The 23,222-nt window shown below is 38.5% G+C and overlaps 5 protein-coding genes across 9 annotated transcripts; 3 read left to right on the forward strand and 2 right to left on the reverse strand.

Moving 5' to 3' along the window:
- Nucleotides 1-902: 902 nt before the first annotated feature.
- LOC112777168 (uncharacterized) lies at nt 903-3,013 on the forward strand. 2 transcript variants are annotated; one of them, XM_025821470.2, is made up of 2 exons: nt 903-1,051; nt 2,318-3,013. In XM_025821470.2, exon 2 carries the CDS (start codon nt 2,342-2,344, stop codon nt 2,645-2,647), a length of 306 nt encoding a protein of 101 aa, XP_025677255.1. In that variant the 5' UTR covers nt 903-1,051; nt 2,318-2,341; the 3' UTR covers nt 2,648-3,013. The 2 variants fall into 2 exon arrangements, with proteins under 2 accessions (XP_025677255.1, XP_072083048.1); XM_072226947.1 differs by having other exon boundaries at nt 904-1,051; nt 2,315-3,013.
- Nucleotides 3,014-4,832: 1,819 nt separating this feature from the next.
- LOC140182405 (serine/threonine-protein phosphatase 7 long form homolog) lies at nt 4,833-6,978 on the forward strand. Its single transcript, XM_072228600.1, has 5 exons — nt 4,833-4,931; nt 5,013-5,476; nt 5,654-5,741; nt 5,834-6,340; nt 6,955-6,978. Exons 1-5 carry the CDS (start codon nt 4,833-4,835, stop codon nt 6,976-6,978), a joined length of 1,182 nt encoding a protein of 393 aa, XP_072084701.1.
- A 2,141-nt stretch (nt 6,979-9,119) lies between these two features.
- On the forward strand, nt 9,120-11,885 carry LOC112775482 (probable arabinosyltransferase ARAD1). Its single transcript, XM_025819113.3, has 3 exons — nt 9,120-9,945; nt 10,385-10,638; nt 10,994-11,885. The coding sequence occupies exons 1-3, from the start codon at nt 9,300-9,302 to the stop codon at nt 11,543-11,545; spliced, it is 1,452 nt and encodes a 483-aa protein (XP_025674898.1). The 5' UTR covers nt 9,120-9,299; the 3' UTR covers nt 11,546-11,885.
- Nucleotides 11,886-12,131: 246 nt separating this feature from the next.
- On the reverse strand, nt 12,132-12,833 carry LOC112779056 (protein DMP2-like). Its single transcript, XM_025823317.1, has one exon. It carries the CDS (start codon nt 12,831-12,833, stop codon nt 12,132-12,134), a length of 702 nt encoding a protein of 233 aa, XP_025679102.1.
- Nucleotides 12,834-13,224: 391 nt separating this feature from the next.
- LOC112775479 (putative 1-phosphatidylinositol-3-phosphate 5-kinase FAB1D) lies at nt 13,225-22,589 on the reverse strand. 4 transcript variants are annotated; one of them, XM_025819108.3, is made up of 13 exons: nt 22,141-22,589; nt 20,683-20,971; nt 20,539-20,572; nt 19,812-20,459; nt 19,203-19,341; nt 18,782-19,123; nt 17,644-18,483; nt 16,993-17,312; nt 16,705-16,831; nt 16,440-16,589; nt 14,403-15,773; nt 14,035-14,301; nt 13,225-13,862 (listed from the first exon to the last, which is right to left on the reverse strand). In XM_025819108.3, the coding sequence occupies exons 2-13, from the start codon at nt 20,921-20,923 to the stop codon at nt 13,548-13,550; spliced, it is 4,794 nt and encodes a 1,597-aa protein (XP_025674893.1). In that variant the 5' UTR covers nt 20,924-20,971; nt 22,141-22,589; the 3' UTR covers nt 13,225-13,547. The 4 variants fall into 4 exon arrangements, with proteins under 4 accessions (XP_025674893.1, XP_025674892.1, XP_025674895.1 ...); XM_025819107.3 differs by having other exon boundaries at nt 20,683-20,976; nt 22,141-22,526; XM_025819110.3 differs by having other exon boundaries at nt 20,761-20,971; nt 22,141-22,500.
- Nucleotides 22,590-23,222: the final 633 nt, after the last annotated feature.

Here is a 23,222-nt window from a genome sequence, read left to right on the forward strand (position 1 = left end):
CTACTTCAATGGAGCTATCACACTGTTAGGGCATCATTGAAGGTGAAGGATCAGTTTTCCTTGGGTTAACGTTACTCATAGAAGGAACATCTTTCGCGGGAATATAACCCCATGCGTCAATTGGGCCAGGGGCAAAATTGGAATTAAAATTTTTTTAATGCGCTTCAGGATGATTTTAAAGTGTTTCTGAACGTTCGGGATGATTTTAATAGCAAAAAAACGTTGAGGACGAATTTGATTTTCGCCACTTACCTTAGGGACGATTTCAGTACTTAACCCTAAATAAAAAGTCCAAAAGAAAACTCATGTATTTTTTTTGGATAAGCATCTTAAATTAGATCCTAACAAATTTTATATTAGATAAATTAGTTTTTTCATAAAAAAAATAACAAATTAATTTATGATCTTTTAGAATATTAGATAAATTAATTTTGATAAAATAAAATGACAAAGTCCTTGATATTTTCCTAAATAGATGTGACAAATTTGATCTTGATTTTTCTAAATTATAATATGATTGGGGAATTAAATTATTTAAAATCTTAAAAGATAAAGTCTCGTTTGTATACTTATTTTGTTAAAAATTAATTTTTTTAATATTATAAATAATTAGAAACCAATCTATCAATTTCTTATTAGAAATTAATTTTGTTCAATACAAAATTATTAAAGACCAATTTAGAATTTATTTTTTAGCTTTTAGATAAATCATACCGAACTTTTTCAATAACTCAATTTAATTGAAACCTGAATTCAAGTTTTTTTAAAAAAATTGAATTGAGTAGTTGTTATTTTACAACATAATTGGTGATCATTTGAAAATAAAAATGAGGAAAACAGCCAAGAAAACACTCCAATTGAAAATTAAGTAGAAGATAAGTAGATAAACAAGTTCATAATAAAATAAAATAAAATAAATTAAAATAAAAGAAAGCAGTGAAGCAGTGAATCAGTGATCGGTGGCCCATTTCCTTTTTCATCGTAAAAGCCTCAATCGAATCTTGTCCCACCACCACTCTCTCCTTCCTCTTCTCTGCACTCTCCATTCCAGGTTCGTACCTCCATTCTTCCTCGTTGACCTTTTTCACAATTTCCCTTCTTTTTTATAATTTAGGTTCTCTCTTAATTACTTAATTTCCCTATTTTTTTTTGTTAGATCCCATCATTGTGTGTGATCTTGTCCATTCTGATTTGGTTTTCTAATTTTGCACTTGTTATTCTGATTTTCAAGCTTCCAAGTTGGTTATTTTTTAATGTTTTTATTAAAGTTTCTATTTTTGGGTGTTTGTTGATTGGGTTGTAAATTTGTAATGGTTGACTTGATGTTGGGGATTTGGTTTTCGTGTTTCAGTGGAAAGTTTCAGGTTAGAACTCATATGGTTTCGTGAATTCGAGAGTGGAGAAATAAGTAAATAGTGCCAATTTTCACGAGGAAAATTAGGGTAGGGGATGAAGACTTAAATTGGCTTATAGATATATTGGTTTATTTAGGAAATTTGAAGCATGAAGTGGAAGAATGCAACCTACTATGATTGGGTTCTGATCTGTTTGAGCTTAGGGTTTCATTTGGCTTTTCGAAACTTAAAAATTCATTTTGCAAGCTAGCTCATCAACTTTGGACTAATTTTGGCTTATCATAAAAGTATGCTGAAAATTCATGTTTTCTTGCACACAGTCCTTTGCACATATTGTTAACCGGCTCTTGTCAATGGAAAACTGTATGATAACATGCTGTAATCGGAGTCCGCAGTTGTTAGGCAAGTTTCGACGAAGTTGTTATGCAAGTTATGCTCTGACTTCATAAAAAATGTGATCCTGTAAAGGGAAAAACACTGATATAGATAATCATTGTCTATGAGGCTTCGATATTCATTTGTAAGATGAAAACAATCAGTTTGTTTCTAAATCTATTCCTGATGTTGCAAATAGATGAGTAATGATAAGGTTGCAATTATTGATATTTGCAATTATTACTTCCATAAGTTATACATTTATGATGTGAAATTACATACTTTGATGTTTACTCAAAGAAATGCTTGAGTTGTAGAAGGTAGCTTTTATATATGTATTGCTCTTTTGATGTCTGAGAAACAATCATTTTTACCTTAAAAAAAAACAATCATTTTTGCTTAGAAAGTTGACTCTATTGAGCAAGGTGGTTGAATGGCATGTTTATTTTATGATTTTTACCATGCTACATATACTTCTCTAGGTGCTGAATTAACCGTCCATTGATGCAAAATCATAGTTCATATTGAAAGTTTTAATCAACAGTTGTCTCTGTTTACTAATGTCTTATTTCTAACATTAATAGCAGCTTAACCAGGCCCTGAGAACCACAATGAGTCTGGCATGTCTTGTGTGCCATAGTGTGGAAAACCCATCACCATCACACTCTTTTCGAAGTTCTGTTTCAAATTCAGAAAATGAAGGAAGATGCTATGCTATTGCCAACTGTTTAACAAGGAAATTATCTCTTCCACCCCCAACAATGCACTCTTTTCATCCACCATCATCATCCAAAGTTACCCCACAACCTATTTCCAGTGACAACGAGGTACCTGGTACTCCAAGGCTGGTACGAAGCCGTGCTGTCAGAAGGGACATTGTACAAGACTGGAATTTTGATGAAGTTGTGATGGCTTAGACAACAACATATGGTAGAAGAAGAATAGAAGACCAATGTTGTGTTTGGTAATTGTGACAAGATAAAAATACAGAGATAGAGAGATATACTATCCTGTATTTATGTCACCAACTCCAAATGTGTCTCTATCTCTGTATTTGTATCCTTTCTCACCTACCAAACGCATCCTAAAGGACTTGTGGGATTGGTTGGGAGTAGTTTCCTATGGGATAGTTGATAGTTCAGACTTCAGACCATGATAATGCTGTCTTGCCACTTCAAATTTTGTTACGGGTTCATTCTACTGAACTCACCTTCCACTTTCCTTGTAAAAGCTACGGCATTTGTGACTATATCAAGAAATTTTGATGCAAGACACTTTGTATATTTGTTTGTCCATTTTTTATTCTCTGGTTCTGAACCTCCCAAAATTTATGACTTACGTTCAAAAGGGCCAATTTTTCTAGTTTCGCGGCTTACGTTTGTACTGTTCTATTGCTTCGCTGCCTCATGTCAAGCTTGAGTCATACTCATTTCACCATGAGACTCAACCATGTTTGACCACAATTTTGGGTGGTTAATTACATTAAGACTTATATTTAATACCATATTACCATTTACATAAATAGGAAGGAAAAGTCATTCATGATTTCATGAAATAATCGTCCATGGAATCATGTTTCTTTGACATAGCTGACATCCTTGTTTAGTGAGTCAGGTGTTCAAGAGTTTTTCTATGATATGCATTTTTTTTTTAATCCATTTTTTTTAAATCCATTTTTTTTCTTGTGGATGCATAGCTGGCTGCACATTCTTCTCCACATGCTATCTAGCTAATCTGACCAATATGAGAAGCAGAGAAGAACCAATATCAGATATCCATCTTAAAAAATGAAAAAAAAAATTCCCATCTGCATGAGAAAAACAAGACCCAAAATTAAGTTACCTCGATGTGTGAAAAGATAACCCTTTTTATTTTTAATATTGAAGAAAAAGTGTGTTTTGTGGTATCATGGAAATAAGAAGTGTATCACAAAATTGTAGAAGAGAAGTAAAAGAAGTTAGAGGGTTAGATTTGAAAACAAAAAATTGAGAGTCAGATTTATATATAATTTTTTTATTTTTTTTTATAAAATCTTATCTTTAAACTTTTTATCTTCACTAATAAAAAATATTCAATTTATTCACACCAATAAATAATAGGGCAAAACACCATAATAAGCCACCATCACTTCAAATTTACGTATATCAGCTAAAATGAAAATCGATTCAGCAATAAGCCAAATCGTATTTTAATGTAATTCGAACCAGGCTAGTTCGAACTGCATTTAGGAGTAAATCGAACCAGGCCAGTTCGAATTAGCAAGAAAGAGTTGATGGTAAATCGAACCAAGCTAGTTCGAATTATAGGTAAGTTAGGTCCTCAAGTAATTCGAACCACCCTGGTTCGAATTACTAGTGATTGGGCTATATAAGGAGTTTGAATCAGCCTCATTCGAACCATTCTCACCTTCCCCTACCCCACCAAATCTCAGAGAAAACGACCCAGATTCTCTCCGACAAAGACCTGAACGGAATACTCTGCTGATGGGGGACGATCCGGCACGGTTATATCGCTTGGACGGAGTCGCCCATATAGCTGGGGTCATCAATGAGGAGGTTAGTACGGAAATAACTTTGTTCTACCGGTACATGTGAGTTAGTGGTTTTGCATGCGGGTTAGATGGTGGTTTAGTTGGTGGTTTATGTTAGTGGTTTATGTTAGTGGTTTCTGTTAATGGTTTATGTTAGTGGTTTATGTTAGTGGTTTTGCATGCGGGTTAGATGGTGGTTTAGTTGGTGGTTTATGTTAGTGGTTTATGTTAGTGGTTTCTGTTAATGGTTTATGTTAGTGGTTTATGTATGTGGTTTACGTTAACGGTTTATGTTTGTGGTTTATGTTAGTGGTTTATGTTAGCGGTTTAGTTGTGGTTGTTTAATGTTAGATCTTTAATGTCAGTGGTTTATGCTGGTTTCTTATGTTAGTTGTTTATGCAAGTGGTTCTCGTTCATGGATTTTTAAGCGCTTATATTTAGTACGATTTTTTGGTTTATCAATTATCGTGTTGATTATGTTTGTCACTGGTAATTAAGTTGGTTTTAATAATGCGGTTCATTTCTTCCGCAGCCTCAGCGATGCATCAGGAGCATGTGGCGGCAGCAGGGCATGCTCCTCGATGACAGATACGTTCCGTACCTGCAGATGGCAGGTCTTTACCATCTTGCAAGGCTGAACGATAGATGGTTCCGGTTGGACGAGGCCCTTGTCAGTGCGTTCGTCGAGCGATGGTGTCCGGAGACGCACACGTTTCATATGCCATTCGGAGAGTGCACGATCACACTCCAGGACGTGGCATACCAGCTGGGTTTGCCAGTGGACGGGCGTTACGTCAGCGGCTGCCTATCAGAGTTCCAGATATACATCGAGGGTGGCCATCCAGCCTGGGTTTGGTTCGAGGAGTTGCTTGGAGTGGTACCTCCTCCTAGCCAGGTTCAGAAGTACGCGATCAACTGCAGCTGGTTTCAAGAGACTTTTGGTGAGTGCCCGGAGGGAGCTGATGAGGATACTGTGCGTCGATATGCCCGTGCATACATCATGATGTTGTTGGGCACGCAGCTTTTTGCGGACAAGTCCGGAAACCGCATTCACATCAAATGGCTTCCGTTTGTAGCTAGGCTGGAGGAGATGGGGACCTACAGCTGGGGTTCTGCAGCACTGGCATGGTTGTACCGGTGCATGTACCGAGTGGCGAACAGAAATGTTATCAAGCTAGCGGGCCCACTTCAGCTACTTCAGTCATGGATTTTCTGGTGATTTCCTCGGTTTAGGCCTGCAGGATTTGAGACGTTCAGCTGGCCATTGGCCTCGAGGTACTGTACTAAGCTTTGTCTATTTCAATTTATTATACATAACTACGTGTTCATTTATAATGTATTGGATACCCTAAGCACACATTTAAGTAACGGTAAGACATGTGCATGATGCAGGTGGTCAGGTTACATCCCTTCCAATAGCGAGAAGGGTCCTAGAGTTCAGATGTGGAGGCTCTGGATAGACCGGTTGCAGGATAGAGAGGTCAGTATGTTACTTAATAAGTTTTTTTATTTAACCACGCTTTACGAGTTGGGTTCATGAGTTGCCCTGACACTATATAGTTCTTGGTGCAGTTTATCTGGATGCCGTACAGCAGCCCCGACATACTTCAGGTCGTGCATCCCGAGGTTTTGGAGCCTCGGCATATGGTGCTGTGGCGGTCTGTTACATCGCTTATCTACTTTGCCGTCATAGAGTGGCATCAGATAGATAGGGTTCTTCCGCAATTTGGAGGGGTGCAGCCCCGTCCACATCCCGCCCTGAACATCGACTTTCTGATGTCGAAGGACGGCAGAGGCGGCGATCGATGGTTCCTGTCCCATTTGCAGAAGTGGCATCTCTATTGGGACTCCCGTACGGAGAGCGTGCTGAGGTTCGATGTTGTTGCTGACCCTGGTCCGTCGCATGAGTTCTTGGAGTGGTGGAGTCAGCACAGGAAGAGGTTCTTGTCTCCGGATCCGCAGTTGGGCGATCCGAGAGCCGTTGCTATTCCTGTTGAGGCCTCACAGCGGGGAGCTGGGCGAGTTCCTGAGATGGATCGTCCTGACGACGTGCCGGACAGGAAGAGGTTCTTGTCTCCGGTTCCCATCTGGGCCTCAGCCTCTCTCCCCTTGCGAACAAAGAGTTCCGCAAGCCTTCCATATGTTGCCTTCACCAAAGAGCATACAGGGAGGTTTCTGACACCCTTCAGGATTGAGTTCACACACTCCGAGATATTTGTCGTCATGTGACCGAATCTCCGTCCCTCGTCACGATGCTGAGTCCACAAGGAATAATCAATCCGGTTCGCCCACTCACACATCGCCGGGTCTTCAGACCGAAGAATATCAAACCAGTAATCAAACTCAACCTCGGTCTTGGCATATGCGGCATTCACTAGAAGCCTACGTGCATCTTTGCCCTTGAAGGTAAGGGCAAAATTAGCCGCTACGTGTCGAATGCAGAATGCACGGTATGCAGATGGAGGTAACCAACCTCCGTCCGGAGCCTCAAGCGCAGCCTTGATGCTGTTATGCCTGTCCGATATAACTAGAAGACCGGGCTGCGGTGTCACGTACTGTCTAAGGTGGGAGAGAAAGAATGACCAAGACTCTGCATTCTCACCTTCTACTAGTGCGAATGCAACAGGTAGAATGTTGGAGTTCCCGTCCTGTGCAATTGCGATGAGCAAAGTACCCCCGTACTTCCCACACAGATGGGTGTCGTCAATGCTAACTAGGGGCTTGTAATGGCGAAATGCCTGGATGAGCGGTGGAAACGTCCAGAAAAGTCTGTGGAAAAAAGCTTGAGACTCGTATACTTGTCCACTAACTCGAACGGGGCTCGTCCGTAGGATTGCAACAGTACCGGGTATCGTCAACTGGACTCCCAAAACCCACCTGGGGAGCTCGTTGTATGACTCATCCCAGTCACCGTATACGAGGGCAATTGCCTTCTGCTTCGCCATCCAGACCCTCCTGTAAGTCGGCCTAAACCCGAAGTGTGCTGCCGTGGCATTTAGGAGCACCTTGATGCTGACGGATGCATCAGCCCTAACCATTGGCATAACGAACGCCGAAATCACATGATAATCCAAGCTCCTGTGGTCACTCGAGATGGAGGTCGCAAGACAAGTGTGAGGTCCATTGTACTGTTTGACCTCCCAAATGCCCTTGCGCTTCCGCAGACTCAGTCGAATCAACCATGTGCACCCATTCCCAAACTCAGAACACTTGCCCACATAACGGCGATGATCAGACTCCACAACCTTGTACTGTACCCCTCGCCGGATGCTGTAAGTCTTCACACTTAACAGGACCTCATCTTTATCCTGAAATTGCTGACCAACCTGGAACTCTGTCAAACCAGCAGTCCCTTCAGCATCTCTAGCTCCGAATCCAATAGAGTGCCCTGAAACACCCTCTTGCCTCATGGCATCCAGGTCCAAAGAGGAAAAATGTGGTGGATACTGCTGTGTGCCAGAACTAGAACCACCGACCGCCAATGCAGGCTCAGTCGCTCCAACCTCGTCGCCGCTGTCATCCTCAATCATATCCGGCTTAACGTCATCCTCCTCTACATCACCCAACACTCCGTCTCCGACGCCAACCGGTGGAACTCCCTGTAAAGCGTTCGGCAGAATATCAACTGATCCTACCACGTCGCCTACTCCATCATTGAGATCAATAGCAAAAGACGGGGAGGCGACTGGTTGGACCGCTGGCTCGTACACAGGGACGGACGAAGAAGCAACGGCAGGCCTGGAACTGGAACCGGCTGCCGCGGCTTCAGTGGTGGCATTTCGGTTCGAACCCCCTGAGCTGGATACCACATCAACCAGCTTTGCCAACAACTCTGGTGTCCTTACCTCGGGAAACTGCCTCCGACATAGAAACATGACTTGCAGGTCCTCATCACTACCAATCGTGAAGCAATCATACTTCACGGTATCCTGCAAGACAGTGATTGGAATGCGATAGAAAAACTTCTTCACTCGCTTCGCACCTTCCAGACCAAGTTTCATCAGCACAGATCTAACAAGGTCATCATAGCTTGTCGTTGGTTTCACGACAATACAGAGAGGATCCTTATCTGTAAACTTCACACCGGAGCGAGTTTTCCTCTTAATGGATCCTCTGTGGTGAACCAAAACCACAAAACTCTCCTCACTAGCCATCTTACACCCTCTATGAGAGCAACTCACGTTTACAACCATATATATACTGCACTGTCTACCACTAAATTGAACCGGACTGGTTCGAATTCGGTTTGTGTAATTCGAACCAGCCTGGTTCGAATTACTTGATGCAGCGTCTCCCCATATAATTCGAACCAGCTTGGTTCGAATTACTTGATGCAGCGTCTCCCCATATAATTCGAACCAGCTTGGTTCGAATTATGTGCTGCAGTTTCCTCCCCTGTAATTCGAACCACCCTGGTTCGATTTACTTGAATCAACTTCTCTCTTAGTAATTCGAACCACCCTGGTTCGAATTATTCATGAATGAAGTTCGAACCATGCTGGTTCGAATTATATAAATATAGGATTTGGCTCATTGCTGAAACGAATTTCACTTTGACTCATTTAGGTAATTTGCAACTTCCCTTGGTTTATTCTAGTTTTTTACCCTAAATAATATATTATATTTTCTCATTTAAAAAAAATTAGCCAAAAAAGTATTTTTTTTGTTTTTTATGGCATTTCTCAATTTATTTATTGTAGATTAAGATTTATTTAACGAAATTAATTATTATATATACAAAATAAAATTATTCTAATACTTAATTAAGCAGACTAGTGACTTAACTCAATCAAGTTGGTTAAAAGTTAAAACAAAGATGTACATGAATGATAGATTTCCTCTATTTGTTAGTGTGTTAAAGTGGCATATTTAATGATCAAAACCAACCGGTGAAGTGCTATATTTCGAATTTTGGATTGATTAACGGACTAAAGTAGTGTTATTCGTTTATTATAAGCATTCATAAAAATGGGAAAGCATTGATGAGTGATGAGAGAAAGAGAATCACACTACTGACAGAAGAAAACAACACAAAGCAATGCCTCTGGTTCTGAAGAACAACCATGGCAGCTCCATATCCTCTGCTTCAAAACTCTTCCTTGTCTTCACACTCCTCTCCCTTCTCTCCATCCTTCTCTTCCTCACCTCCTCCTCCCCCTCCACCACTCTCACCGCCACTTCACAGCGCACTCTCTCTCTTCCATCCACCACTTCATTCATCAATGTCATGGTCGCTGACCTCCCCAGATCCCTCAACTACGGCCTCCTCAACAATTATTGGTCCCTCAGCTCCGATTCCCGACTCGGCAGCGACGCGGATCGCGAAATCCGATCGAAACAGCTTCGCGCCAAAACCCTAGACTTCCCACCGTACCCTGAGAACCCACTGATCAAGCAGTACAGTGCCGAGTACTGGATCATGGGGGATCTCATGACGCCCTATGAGAATCGATCCGGGTCCTTTGCAAGACGCGTTTTTGACGCACGTGATGCCGACGTCATCTTCGTCCCCTTCTTCGCCACCATCAGCGCTGAGATGCAGCTTGGGATTGCTAAAGGGTTGTTCAGGAAGAAGGACGTTGCCAATGAGGATTATGGGAGGCAGAGGGAAGTCTTGGATTTTCTTAAAAAAACCGAAGCTTGGAAGCGTTCTGGTGGAAGAGATCACGTGTTTGTGCTCACCGGTATAAAATTTTCCTTTTTTTTTTTTTTTGTCCATTTTTTAAAGTTTGGTTTTTTGTGTTTGCAGTGCAATTGTTACGTTGTAGTATAAGATTTAGGAACTTGTTGCATGTGATGAGTGTGGAGTAGCTAAGAACAGAGCTTTAAGGAAAGAAGGTTCTAGGTGTTTGGTTAATTTGCAGTGTGGCTTTAGTGGAAGCCTGGAATCATTTTTTTTTTTTTGGTAGTAATCTAGATGCTAATCTAATGTACTTAGTGTGTTTAGATAGAGGTACAGACTTCTATCTATTTGCTTTTGATACTTGTTGTGTTCTGAAAATTTATAATGTGATGGTGTTGGTGACAATAGGAGAGGAGAAAGTTCCAGTGTGTGCTGTTACCAGCTTATGATTTAGTCTTTGAATTGTCAGGTTATGTTAAAACTGAAGCATTCTTTGGCAGACCCAGTTGCAATGTGGCATGTTAAGGATGAAATTTCCCCAGCTATTCTCCTTGTGGTGGACTTTGGTGGTTGGTACAGACTTGACTCGAAGTCATCTAATTGTAGCTCGTCTGAAATGATTCAACACACCCAAGTTTCTGTAATTAAAGATGTTATTGTGCCGTACACACATCTACTTCCGAGGTTGCAGCTGTCAGAAAACCAGGAGCGCCATAGCCTTTTGTATTTCAAAGGAGCAAAACATAGGCACCGGGTCTGTAATATTTCCTTTCTGGCCTAACCGTGCTTCATTTATTGTGTTTTGCACATTCTAGCATCTTCCACAATTCATAATTTGATCATCTTACTACTCTGTTCTTATAAGTGATCAAATTTGTTTAGTGATTGTAGTTCTGTTTGTTTAGTTGCACTTGACCTAGTGAGTTATCATCAGTCATGACACAAAAAGGTCTTAAAATATTAATAAAAAGTTTCCCTGGTTGAGGATGAAGACTGTGTAGGCCTAAACTCTAGCAGATGCATATGTTTGATTCTCCAATCAAGCTAATACATTTATGTTTGTTCCATGGTTCCATGCTTATCTGATTTACATATTATTCTATTTGCAGGGTGGCTTAGTTAGAGAGAAGTTATGGGATCTATTGGTTAATGAGCCTGGTGTTATAATAGAGGAAGGCTTCCCGAATGCCACTGGGCGAGAGCAATCAATTAGGGGGATGAGATCATCCGAATTTTGCTTGCATCCAGCTGGGGATACACCCACTTCGTGCCGACTATTTGATGCCATTCAAAGTCTTTGTATACCTGTTATTGTCAGCGACAACATCGAACTCCCATTTGAAGGCACGGTGGATTATACGGAATTTTCAGTTTTCGTGGCGGTTGCCGATGCGCTGAAACCAAGCTGGTTAGTCAATCATCTCAAAAGCTTTTCGAAACAACAGAAAGACAGGTTTCGCCAAAACATGGCTCAGGTACAACCCATTTTTGTCTATGATAATGGTCATCCAGGTGGCATTGGACCAATACCTTTGGACGGTGCAGTGAATCATATCTGGAAGAAAGTTCATGAAAAGCTTCCCATAATTAAGGAAGCTATAATTCGCGAAAAAAGAAAACCTATTGGTGTTCTTGTTCCACGTAGGTGTCAATGTACTTGAATTTAAGTAATTCTTTGTTTCTTCTTTTCTTTTTTTTCCCCCTCAAAGGAACAGAGATGAGTATATTAGAGGTTCTATTGTTTGCTCCATTGAAATTTCAAGAGCAAGAAACAGGATGTTGGTTGTTATCTTTGGTTACCAATGTGAATCTTATAGGAGAAAATAGCTGTCATTATCCATGGGTACCCGTTTTACTTGGTGTTTCATTATTTTTTGTACTTCATTGTCTTCTAGTCCTTACTCATGAATTGCTCCAGGTTGAAATTCTCTATTTATTTTACTCTTCAAAGTGAAATCCTCACCTTCAAGGATCATAATATATTTAATTCTACTTACTCTATATTGTTGAAATGTGATAATAGAGAATTTGATTAGCCATTTTGACTTGTTAAGATTAAAATGTAATGATATATTTGACCCTTATGACTATAATGTAAAAGTGTTGACCATTGACCCTTGCCATACGACCCAACAAGGCAACAATATCCTGGTTTCAGGGATCATTATCTCTTAGTAAAACTGTTTGATAATTTGTGGAATCTCTTCCAAGAGGAACAAATGACAAATCTCTATGGGTGTATGAATTTCAACGTCTAGAGTACAAGGAATCCCTTTGCAGCAAGAAAGGATAACCGATTCCTCTTCTCTTTGAAGGAAACACAACAAATAAGACACTCACTACAAAACCAACCACAAGAGGAACAGTGTTGGTCACCTTTCTAGGCAGTCCCGGATAGTAACACTTAACAACATCAAAGTGTAATCCTGCAAAGGCAAGAAAAGAGACTAGGGATAGTGATGCATGGAAAAGATCACCCCATCTTAGTCTGTAATCCGATGGCACACATGGCTTCTTCCTGCCTCCATTGAAAGTCCAGATCCCTCTAAATGTTGCCACCCCATAGTACAACCGCCCGGTGGCTGTTCTAAAGCTGTCGGTGCATGTGAAGAAGATGCAAGACACTGCCAAGATAGCCAGGAAGATTGCTGTCAACCAGCGGTTCAGCGTGCCGCATTCACCGTCGTCTGTCAGGATAGGTGCAAAAATGCTGAAGGCAAGGATGGTGGCTGTGGGCAAGAGAACATTCAACCTAGCAGTTCCACTTAGTATTGCATTGATAACATAGAAATAGTGAGATTCATCAGTTTCATAATCATCATCAAGATCATAATAATAATCATCCTCACTGTTTTCATAGTGAACAATCATGTCTTGGCTGGTTGAGGTGTTCATCTCCACTAAAACCGGGCTCTGGAAGATGTTTGGGACATGAAGAATGTGAGTCATATACATTTGTAACATGTATATATATATTCAGGCATAGACCCCCCTTTTGTTTATGCTTTCCTTTGGAATGGAAATTCCTGTGGGAATATGTTTTTCCTTTAACAGCAACTTGGATCAGAATTTGCTTTCAACTTGGGCAACGTTAATGCTTTCCCATGTTCATATAAGTAACCCTCTGTTCATGACCAAAAAAAAAGTAACTCTGTCCCACAAGCATCATAGGAAGTATTTCACTTTCACATAGACCTAAATTTTATCCATCAAGTAGTCATCGATGATTCTAGCTGATTCTATGAAAGTTATGTTATTAACTTATTATCACCCTTGTCAAGGTAACAAGTTGATAATTGAAGAAATAGTAATATAATAAGTTGATAATTAAAACCGGATATGAAGCATGCTGGCAACTGCACTTTTTTCATTGACTCAAAGTAAACCTTTACATTTTTCCTTAGGCTTTACAAAAATATACTCTTATCTCATGCTGAGCATGATGGACCCATAGCATGATAACATAATCCCTAGAAATTCTCTAAAAAATGTTGAATATCAGGGCTAAGTTTATATGAACAATATTTGGCTTCCTATATACAGCTACTGGCATTAAAAAAAACACATAAACTCTCAACTTGTATATGAATTCTTGAGAAATTGAATCAAAAGATTTTGGGGTAGAAAAAAAAATTAAAAAAAAAAACATTTTTCACCCTTGTTCTAATTTCCTTGTTGGGGAGGATCATCTTCTCCTGAGCCACAAAGTTTGCAAGGACTTAGTAATTTCTGAGAACACCAGTGATCTGGAACACTCAAAAAATGGGTAGACATGAATTTTCTGAACCTCTTCTTGTATTCCCTTGGAGATATTACGGTTGGCAACACATTCTTCGGCACAACGAGCGAGGATTTCATCCATGTCTCGAGATGCTTGTCCCAGGTATACTGCCTGAGATAATCGATGATGCCGCAAACAAGCACGCGCTTCTGGGAATCCACTCCAACTAGTAAGGAATAATCCATCACGTTGACAGACTGCGTATTGAGCACATAAAGACCTTTATAAGCAAGAAGCCAGGAAAAAGAAATCCAAAACACAAATGGATTTAACCAACACATAAGCACAAGGGTCACAACATGCGTGATATATACTATATATCGAGAATTCAGGGCTCGAAGATTCAAATGATTTTAGTGCAGGGCTTACATTGAGAAAAGTTGTGTCATTCCAAACAGCCCTTTGAAGAAAACGCTTCGCTTTATGACTGACATACAGTGGAGAAGAGTTCATGTCATTCACAAAGTTCTGATCCAAAAGAACATCTCCAGCACCATCAGTAGCAGTATTGAACCGGGCATAAAGAGCACCTTTAAGATCATACTGGCGAGTAATATTGCAATTGTAGGTAAGATTTTCCATCACCATGAGGTCATGCTTAACTTCTTTTCCAGTTTTTACGTTTCTTTTAGTAACCTGCACATAGATTGAAAGGGAAAACGTTCCATGAAACAACACAATTGGAAAAGTTGGTCACAGTGTGAATGTTGCACACTTGCACAGATCAGTACACTAACCTGATATATCCCCATGACCTTTGCGAGACATGTTTGGCTCCCAGACTCAAATGACTCCCTCATGTATTTGAAATACACAGAAGAAAAACCCAAAAATGAATCAAGCTCTGTCTTCTTGATTTCCTTTATGATGAACCTGTCATCAAGTGTCTTTGCGAAAAAGGATTTGCTTTTCCCACCTTTAGCATCCCAATTCCTACAGCGGCTTAAAGAAGCAATATAATCAAGCTCAGATAGGCAACATCTACTCCTAAGTTCACGGAACTGGTTAACGTAATGACAGATCACTGAATATTTTTCCCTCCCTAGTGATTTTGCATATCCCATTGCGATCTCTATGCTATGGTTTTCTGGAGCATGAGAAGTTCTTGACTCTTCCGAAGAAGTGCTTCCTGAAGAGTGCACAGAATCTGCATCTGAAGAACTTCTTGAAAATGTCTGTGGAGAGGGTAAGGCTCCATGGAATGAACTAGGCAAACCATCATCCCCATCATCAACTTCTGTCACCACCGATGGATCTTTCAGAAAGGCCAGAGCACAAGCAATTATACTTGAGGGTTCACCCTCATAGTCAGATACAATAAAATTATCTGTCCTAAGGGGGATGTGCAACCTTGTGCCTTCATCAGCGATTAGTTGATTTGCTGTCGGTAAATTTTCTATGATAGAGCTGCTTACTGGTTCAAATCTTGGCAAGAATCTTTTCTGGAAGTCCCTTATGCCAATCTGCCGAATGTCGGCAAATGGCCTCCAGAACCATTCATTTGAATCCGGCGAGATGGTAACAGGTGAATGCTGTGAATCATCCTTGTTTGATATCCTCGTATCAGCAGCTGGATGACTAATTTGTGTATTATCTGTGGAATCTGGAGAATTTTCATGCACTTGGAGATGATTTGACATAGCAGAGTCTGTTTCATAGAGACTGCTATCTGATAAAGGGAACCGAGTGGGAACATCTACATTCAATTTCAACTTTCGGTCAGAGGGTCTCTCTGACCTAAAATCACTAATAATTGGCATCGACACATTTAGTGGGACATTAGATGCATTAGATAGATCATCCTGTTCATTGCATTCTAGAGGAGGTCCACTTATCGGAATTTCCTTTATAGGGATTTCATTCACTTCCACAGATGTGTCTCGCATCCCATTTATATTGCCACCTTCCGTAGACCCACATTCTTGCATAACTTTCTCAGAGACATCAGACTCAGTTTTTAGATGATCAGGGGAGAGAAGTGAGTTCAGTCGTCGATCCCAAACATAGGCTTCAATCAAAAGATCCCACATCAATCGGTTTAGACAGAGAAGTTTGTACGCAGCCCGATCAAGATCCCCCTTCTTAGCAACAGCATTCTTGATATTTACCTGTTATCATGACACAAGACATAGGAAGAAGACATCAGGATTCATACGAATCACAGAGCCAAGCATTCATTATATATATATATATATATATAGGTTTCCCACATGGTAAACTGCACTAAGATTCAATTAGGTTTGGAAGGAAATCACGTACGTTGAAAGCTAAAGTATACAAGATTAAAAACAGCAAGTGGTAAATGTTTTAAGACCAAAATGGTAGTGTGAAATTGTTTGTGGTTTTGGGGGGTGGAATGTTTTAATACAAATCCCCCCCCCCCCCCTTTTTCCCTCTTTCTTCTCTTTCTTCTCTTTCTCTATGCTCCCCCTTCCAAAAATAAAGCTATGCAAGGCAATATTCACAATGTAAAGAACATTTTCAGTGGCATTTAAGCTTCTAATCAGCACTTTAGCAATAACAATATAGAACCTTAAATATATGCAGTTCTTCATCTATAAAAAATTGTCACTTTCATTAAATGTATCAACATCTTGGTTAAGTCTAATGATGTTATGTCTCTAGAAGAGAAACATGTTCAGTGAGCTAGCGTGTATCAAATTGAACACTTAACATACATATACATATGAACCAAAATTAATAGGTTCTGGCCTAGAAGAGATACTTAGAGCTAGCAAATTTCAAAAGCATGCTCATATTAAAATAAAGCTAACCTCAAACTCTTCTTGCTCTCGCTTTAACATCATCTCAACCTCAGTGAACTCTCTCATTGATCCTCCAAGATTCAATGTTGATCCATTAGAACTTATTGTCTTCAAAAGGTGTGCAACTTCCATAAAGAGTGATATGCCTTTCATGTACACCTTTAATGCATGAAAGCAATGAAAATTAGGAAAATAGAAATCTCTAAGTAAATCTACAACATATGATAAAAATCAAAGAATCATTCACATGAAAATAGCCAGATAGTGAACATACATTCTCAATCTCCTTCGAAAGCCTCTCTTGTTTTATTGAACCACTTAACTCTAGCTTTTGAGGTGGCATGGCAACGTTATAAGTCATGACAGAAGAATATCTGAACATTGCAACCATATGACCTAATCTGCATGATAGGAAAGGGCAATGAGACCCCCAAAAAATACATGCGAAGTGTAAAACTTATGCACAGCAAGGCCTATGGAGATAAGTTTTAGAAGTTGACGGATTTGCATTCAAAAGCAAGATTGAATACATCAAAGTGTAAGTTGAGTAGGATGATCATACCCAAAGAAGTAGAGAAAATCCCTGTCAAGAGAATGGCCACAGCTCAATTTTCCGCTAGAAGTAGAATAGTGAGAAAGGCTAAGCTCCAAAAACTTTCCAAATGATAGACTACGTGCGGTTGCAGATATCAACACTCGCTTTGTGAAGCGGGCCTTGCATTTTCCACAACGGCTCCACATCCAAAGCTTCCCTTCTTCCTCCCCAGGCAAGAACTTTTCCTCAGACAATCGTTTAACTTGTATTGTAAGTTGTTTATTGTGATGAGCATAATAATACAAGTGAGCTTCTGGTAATTCTTGACAGGTGTCACAAAGTCTTGTCTGCGCATGTAACAAAAACAGTTAGAAGTTCGAACATAAACTTTGTCGAAACTCATCTTGCAGAGAATATAGTCAGCAGAAGGGCAATCAAAATTTAAAAACCTATATATAAATGCATAAGTGTGAGCATGTACACGCGCACGTTTTTATTTTTTTTTTGGGGGGGGGGGGGGTGTTTGCATGTACTGTGTATCAAATTATAGTTTCCGAACTTCAACGCCAACATACTTGCTGACAGCAAAGGTGCATTAATGAAAACACCTAGAATAGTATGGTATATTATACTCAAATAGATAAAGAAAAGGAATAAGGACAACAAAGCAATTGAAACCTGATTAAGTAGGTTATCCTTCAGAAACTTTCCAAGGGGAACATCAAAATTCTTGTAGAACATGATATGAGAAAAATGACTTTGCTGGCAGACAGTCCCTCTTAAGGCATTCCGGCTAGACATCAAGACCAAAATACTCTGTGAATCCAGCATTGCATTGATTTCATCTTTATTTTGGATTTTATTTCCATCAATATCACCATCTTTAATTTTGTCTCCATTGGAGTTTAAGTACGCGGCAGAGGACAGGGATTGTCCACCATTAAGTAACTTCTCATCATCAGAATTGCTATTTGCTTCGGTCTTGGTACTGCCATCTGCCTCTGGAGAGTCTAAACCAGAAATTGATACGCTTACCTGATCATCAGGTTTCCTTCCATTGAAGCCAAAATATTCTGAGAGAGACTGATAAGGAGCAGAAGATGTAAACTGAAAACTATCCCCCATAACTTTCTTCAGAGAAGATGAAATGGCTGAGAACCCAGAAAAGACGGCTGGATTATATGGTTCACAAGAAAATGGGAAAAACTCTTGTTGTACGGAACTATTTGCAATTTTTTCATGAAGTCCATTGGAAATTGGAACATCAGTACTAATTATTCCATTTTCAGCAGAATACTCAACAAATGGAATGCTTGTATCAACTGATGCAGAATCAAGGGATTGTTGATTGATTGGCAAGATTCCTGCTTCATTCAAAGAAGGAATGGTAGAAAACATTGCTTTCTGATCAACAAGAAAGGAGGTTTCAAGGATTAAGTGATATGCCATGACAACAGCACACCGCACAATGCATTTGACCCTTTTCAGTTCATCACTAGGTGCTCCTTTCAGCAAAATCTGCAATGTTAGGAAAGAAGAAATCAATAACAAAAACTGTCAAAAATAGAACTGCACAGCCCAAAAAGAGACCTTGACATCTGACACTGACAAATGCAAAGGCCAAAGAAAAAGAAAAAAATCCCACAGGAGCAGCTTCAGAACAAGTGATAACTCATTTTTAACTGACTACTAAGCCGAAAACAATAATACAATTTTGCAGGGTCATAGAAGAATGAGGAAATTACCTCATTAGTCTTGTAGATAAGAGAAAATAAATAAAAGAAAAGAAGGTTCCGAGTTATGAGCATAGGCATACCGTGCATCCCAAACGGGTAGGACAGCCCTCAATGAACATCAAAGTCTTGGTTGGCCGCTTTCCTCCTTCAACCGTACCAGCATGTTCCTCCACAAACTTCTCAAAGTAAATAAAGTCACAGTGTTTCAGCTTTTGACCATTCAAATTATCACATGTTAGAATTGGTGAGCCAGTACAACGTGCAACCCTTTCCAGGCGATGAAGCTTCATATCAAGAACTAGTGTCATCCCCTTTGCCAAAATTGACTCTTGTATATCTCGAGAAACTGTCTTCTCAACTAATATAACATTTGGATGGCACATTTCTATAAGATCCATCTTGGACTTCAGATAGTCTTTCTCCTGTTAAGCAAGCAAATGATCAGCTAGAGAAAAAGCACATAATCCTCGCTCTGTGTTTAAGTAATCTAATTTAAGTTACCTGGTGCATGGAATCAAATGAGGACAGTCCACTATGACCAAGCATGCCACTAATCAGTAACAACCTTGGATGTTTGTATTTAGTTGGCATGTGCTTGTGAGCAGCATGTTTCTTGAAGACAGAACCTCTCACGAGCTGACTGCAATTCCAAAACATTTTCTCTAAGATTTTCTACTAAATATTATGCTCATTTAGCATTGAAATGTTTGTTTATTGCAGAAGAACCACTGCTATGTGTTCAGAAAAGAAGTCATTAAAAAGAAAAGAAGAAAATGCTCTTAAATAGTTAAGGAGGAAAACACTTTTGTAATAACAAAATATGAAGACTCTTAAATTACATAACATGGATCCATAAAATCTTTATACATTATAGACAAAGACAGTGCCATCTGCCAATTATACTATGAGTACATACAAACAATAAATATAAACTCTAACTGAAGACATGAGAGCTAGACTTTTTTCTGTAGGAGGAGGTCAATACTTTATATAGAGAACAATAATATGCATTCTAATTTTATTCTTAGCTAAAAATTTAAACAGAGTCACAATATATAATAAAGCGAAAAAGGAAAAAATTACGAAGAATGACTAGAGAATTATTTTTACCTTTGGCTGCGGGAACCAGCTGCAATGCATTTTACTTTGACATATCCATCAGGATCCATTGTATTAATTCCAATAGCATCAGCCTTCAAAAAAGCAGCAGCTTCCCAGGATAAAGATGTTACTATGTCCACCCAACTCTTATCACCTTCATCAGAAGAGGGAACTCCAACAGATTTAAGAAGCTGGCCCACAAGTGCCTTGAATTTTCCATTCATTACTTCTTCCATTGCTCTCTGTTTTTCCTCTTTGAACCTATTGCATCCACTTACTTCATCCTTGGAACTAAATATAGAGGTAGTAGGATCACCCCAGTTATCCTCGTCTTCATCTTCATCATTATAAGTCACACTGTTGTCCATATCATCCTCTGGATTTTCTGGCTCAGGTGGTTCCCAGGTTTGGATATCCAAGTCATTAGGAAGAGAATATTCGATCTCTTCAGCAGAGGATGCGTCAGGGTTTTCAGAACCATCAAGTTTTGGTTCTTGACAGTTATGGCCTTGCTCAATCTCCACATTTCTCACTATGTAACCCTCATTGTCATTACTGCTTTCTTGGGAATTGTTTTCCATCCCTTTTTGCAATTCCCCGTTCAACTTATGAAGATCTTCTCTAGCACCGCTTACTGTACTTTCTTCTCGACTCATCCTAATAGAAAAAACAAAATAAGTATTTGAGAATAGTTAAGTTAAGCATTATATTCACACCACTGTGTGCACTTTTATACCTGTCGAATGAGTTCACATCAACAGAAAAATCACCTGAAAGATCACATATTGAAGAAAGACTGGGTTACACAAATATCTCTTGGAAATATAATAGTAATAACATCGAGATTCAAAAAAATAAAGACAGCAGCATAGAAATTTACTGCAGGTGGAGACACAGCTACCACTACTTGACAAGGATGAAGTTGGACTAATGTGTGGAGTCGCAAAAGGACTTGTACCATTCAATTTCATATTTTCGCGCTCTAGCTTCTCCCCACAAAACTTACAAGGCTTTGTGGGAACTTTACTATTCAACTTCAAACTACTCTCATGATCCTGTTTCTTCTCATCAACATTTGATCCCATCAAACCAGCACCACAATAATGGCACATACTACACATCCAATATATAACACTGATCCCGAGACGTTATAAAGAAAAGCTTGATTCCTGCTCTGACACAAGAAATAAACTGTCTTAGTATTGAATTACTTTCAAGACTAAATATCCTTCATTCAACTAATTCATGAACAGAACCAATAAAATTCAGTGCAGTAATATCTATTCCTATTTCATTAAAATGTCCTAAGTTCAATTCCAGTTTGCTTCCCTTCTGAGTAATTTAATACTTATCAAATACTATCTATTAAAATGTCGGCATAAAAGAGTTTCGTATAAAGAATGAAATAGTAAAACACAGATGCTCATTAATCAAGAATAATAATAGAATCAAACAATTGTTTTATCATGCTAATTCTTTCATAGAATACAAAAATAACAAGTGCTACCTGTGCTATGCTTTTTCAAGGTTTAACAACATTTTTACAACTAGAGAAGGGAATACAAGAAATATAATATGATACCTTTCATAGACCAAACACAAAAGAAACATTCAATCAAGAGGAGCTCCAAACAAAATGAAAAGGCTTTTGTTTGGTATTATTTAGTAGATTGATGCAACAGATATAGAAAAGATACAGAACAAATCTGCATCAAGTTGAATCAAACAAAGCTAGGGGAACAGAAAACTTAGTCTCCACTAATGGGTAATTTCTTGGGGGTTGTCAATCTCCAAACAAAAATCCAACAAGAGATACAAGATCAAAAGAATGAGTACAAATAACAGGACTAAATCAAATATTAGACCAAGTGCTACAACTGCAGATTCAAGTATTATGTAACAAAAAGGCCAAAACCAAAGTGGAAAAGTGACTTCAGATGCACATTCTGTCATGCAGGCAACATAACAAAAACCCCAGAATTCAGAATCCGTGATTTTGAATTAGAACTATGAAACAGCAAACACTCTCAACAGCTCTTGACATGGATCAGAGCTGAACGAAGAGGGGAAAGAAATTCCAGAAATTATACATTAACAAAGAAAGAAAAAATAATTTGATAAACCCGCACAAGACTGATCCACAAAAATCAGATGAAGCACTCATCAAGTCTTCAGTTTCCCAGGTAGAAAATCAAATAAGACCTTCAACATATTTCCATCTTAGACCAAGATTCATCCAGAAAAGTGCCATTTTCAGCTCCAATAAAGGTTTAAAACAATAAACCATAACTTGAAATTTACAAAAAGAAGAAAAATTGACAAGAAATGTAGACCTTACCGTCAAAGCAAAACCAAGAACAAATACATGGATGTGACCCCAAATCAATCTCAGCTCCCAAGCAAAACGGGTAAAAACCCTCTTCAAGAAAGGGAAAAAAATAAGTCCACTGTTTTCTCAAATAAGCAAAGAATTCGGTGTACGAAGAGTTGCACAAAACCAACCCAACTATAAAAAGTTCGAAACTTTTCGGAGGAAACTAAAATGGGTAAGCATCAGAAAGGCGATATCCGAAGAATAGAAGAATTGTTGAAAGAGGTTCAATGAATGAACACAGAAAAGAAAGAAGAAAATAAAAAGAATAATAACAACAAGAAGAAGAAGGAAAAAACTGACACTGTGTAAAATGTAAATGAGATTATGAAGAAGGAATAAGAAAGCACAAGAAGAAAAAATTGTTGCTGGGGCCCACCCCTTATTTCCTTGCTTTCAAAGCCCCAAAATATCAGAGTTTTCAAAATTTAAAATTTATATAATTATTTTACTTTTAATTTTTTGACTCAATCAAAATATTAATTACTTCATAAAATAAAAATTAAAAAATTGAAAAGAAAGAAAATGTTAAATTGTTTGCTGTTACTTTCTCTGTCGCGTGTGCCCTAGATTTTGGGGGTAATGTTTGTCTACTGTGCTCTATACGCGTCATCAAATGTGAAAGGTTGGATTTTAAATTGGCTTTTTAATTAAGTTTTGGATTTGAAAAATAATGGAAAGTGTTAGCTTATTTTTTTAATTACTATTTTAATTTCTATAAATAAGGAAAGTTTTAATTTTTTTTATATTTTGAAAATAATATATATACTAAAGTTTTATTCATTTAAATATTAGATAATTAAAAGAATAAATTAAAATTTCTAATCACTATTTTTTGTTTTAATTTAAATTTTTTGTTTTGATAAAAATACTTTTTTTAAAAAAAATTGGTCTTGATCTATTGAATATTGACACAGAAAATTAAATGTTGACATAAACTAAAATATTAAACAAATTACATTAATATTTAATTTATCTTGTACTTAATAGATAAAAAAATAAAACAAAAACAAATATTTTATTAAAAAATTTATAAAACATATAAATAA

The sequence above is a fragment of the Arachis hypogaea genome, chromosome 19, assembly GCF_003086295.3.
Source record: "Arachis hypogaea cultivar Tifrunner chromosome 19, arahy.Tifrunner.gnm2.J5K5, whole genome shotgun sequence".
Lineage (NCBI taxonomy): Eukaryota > Viridiplantae > Streptophyta > Magnoliopsida > Fabales > Fabaceae > Arachis > Arachis hypogaea.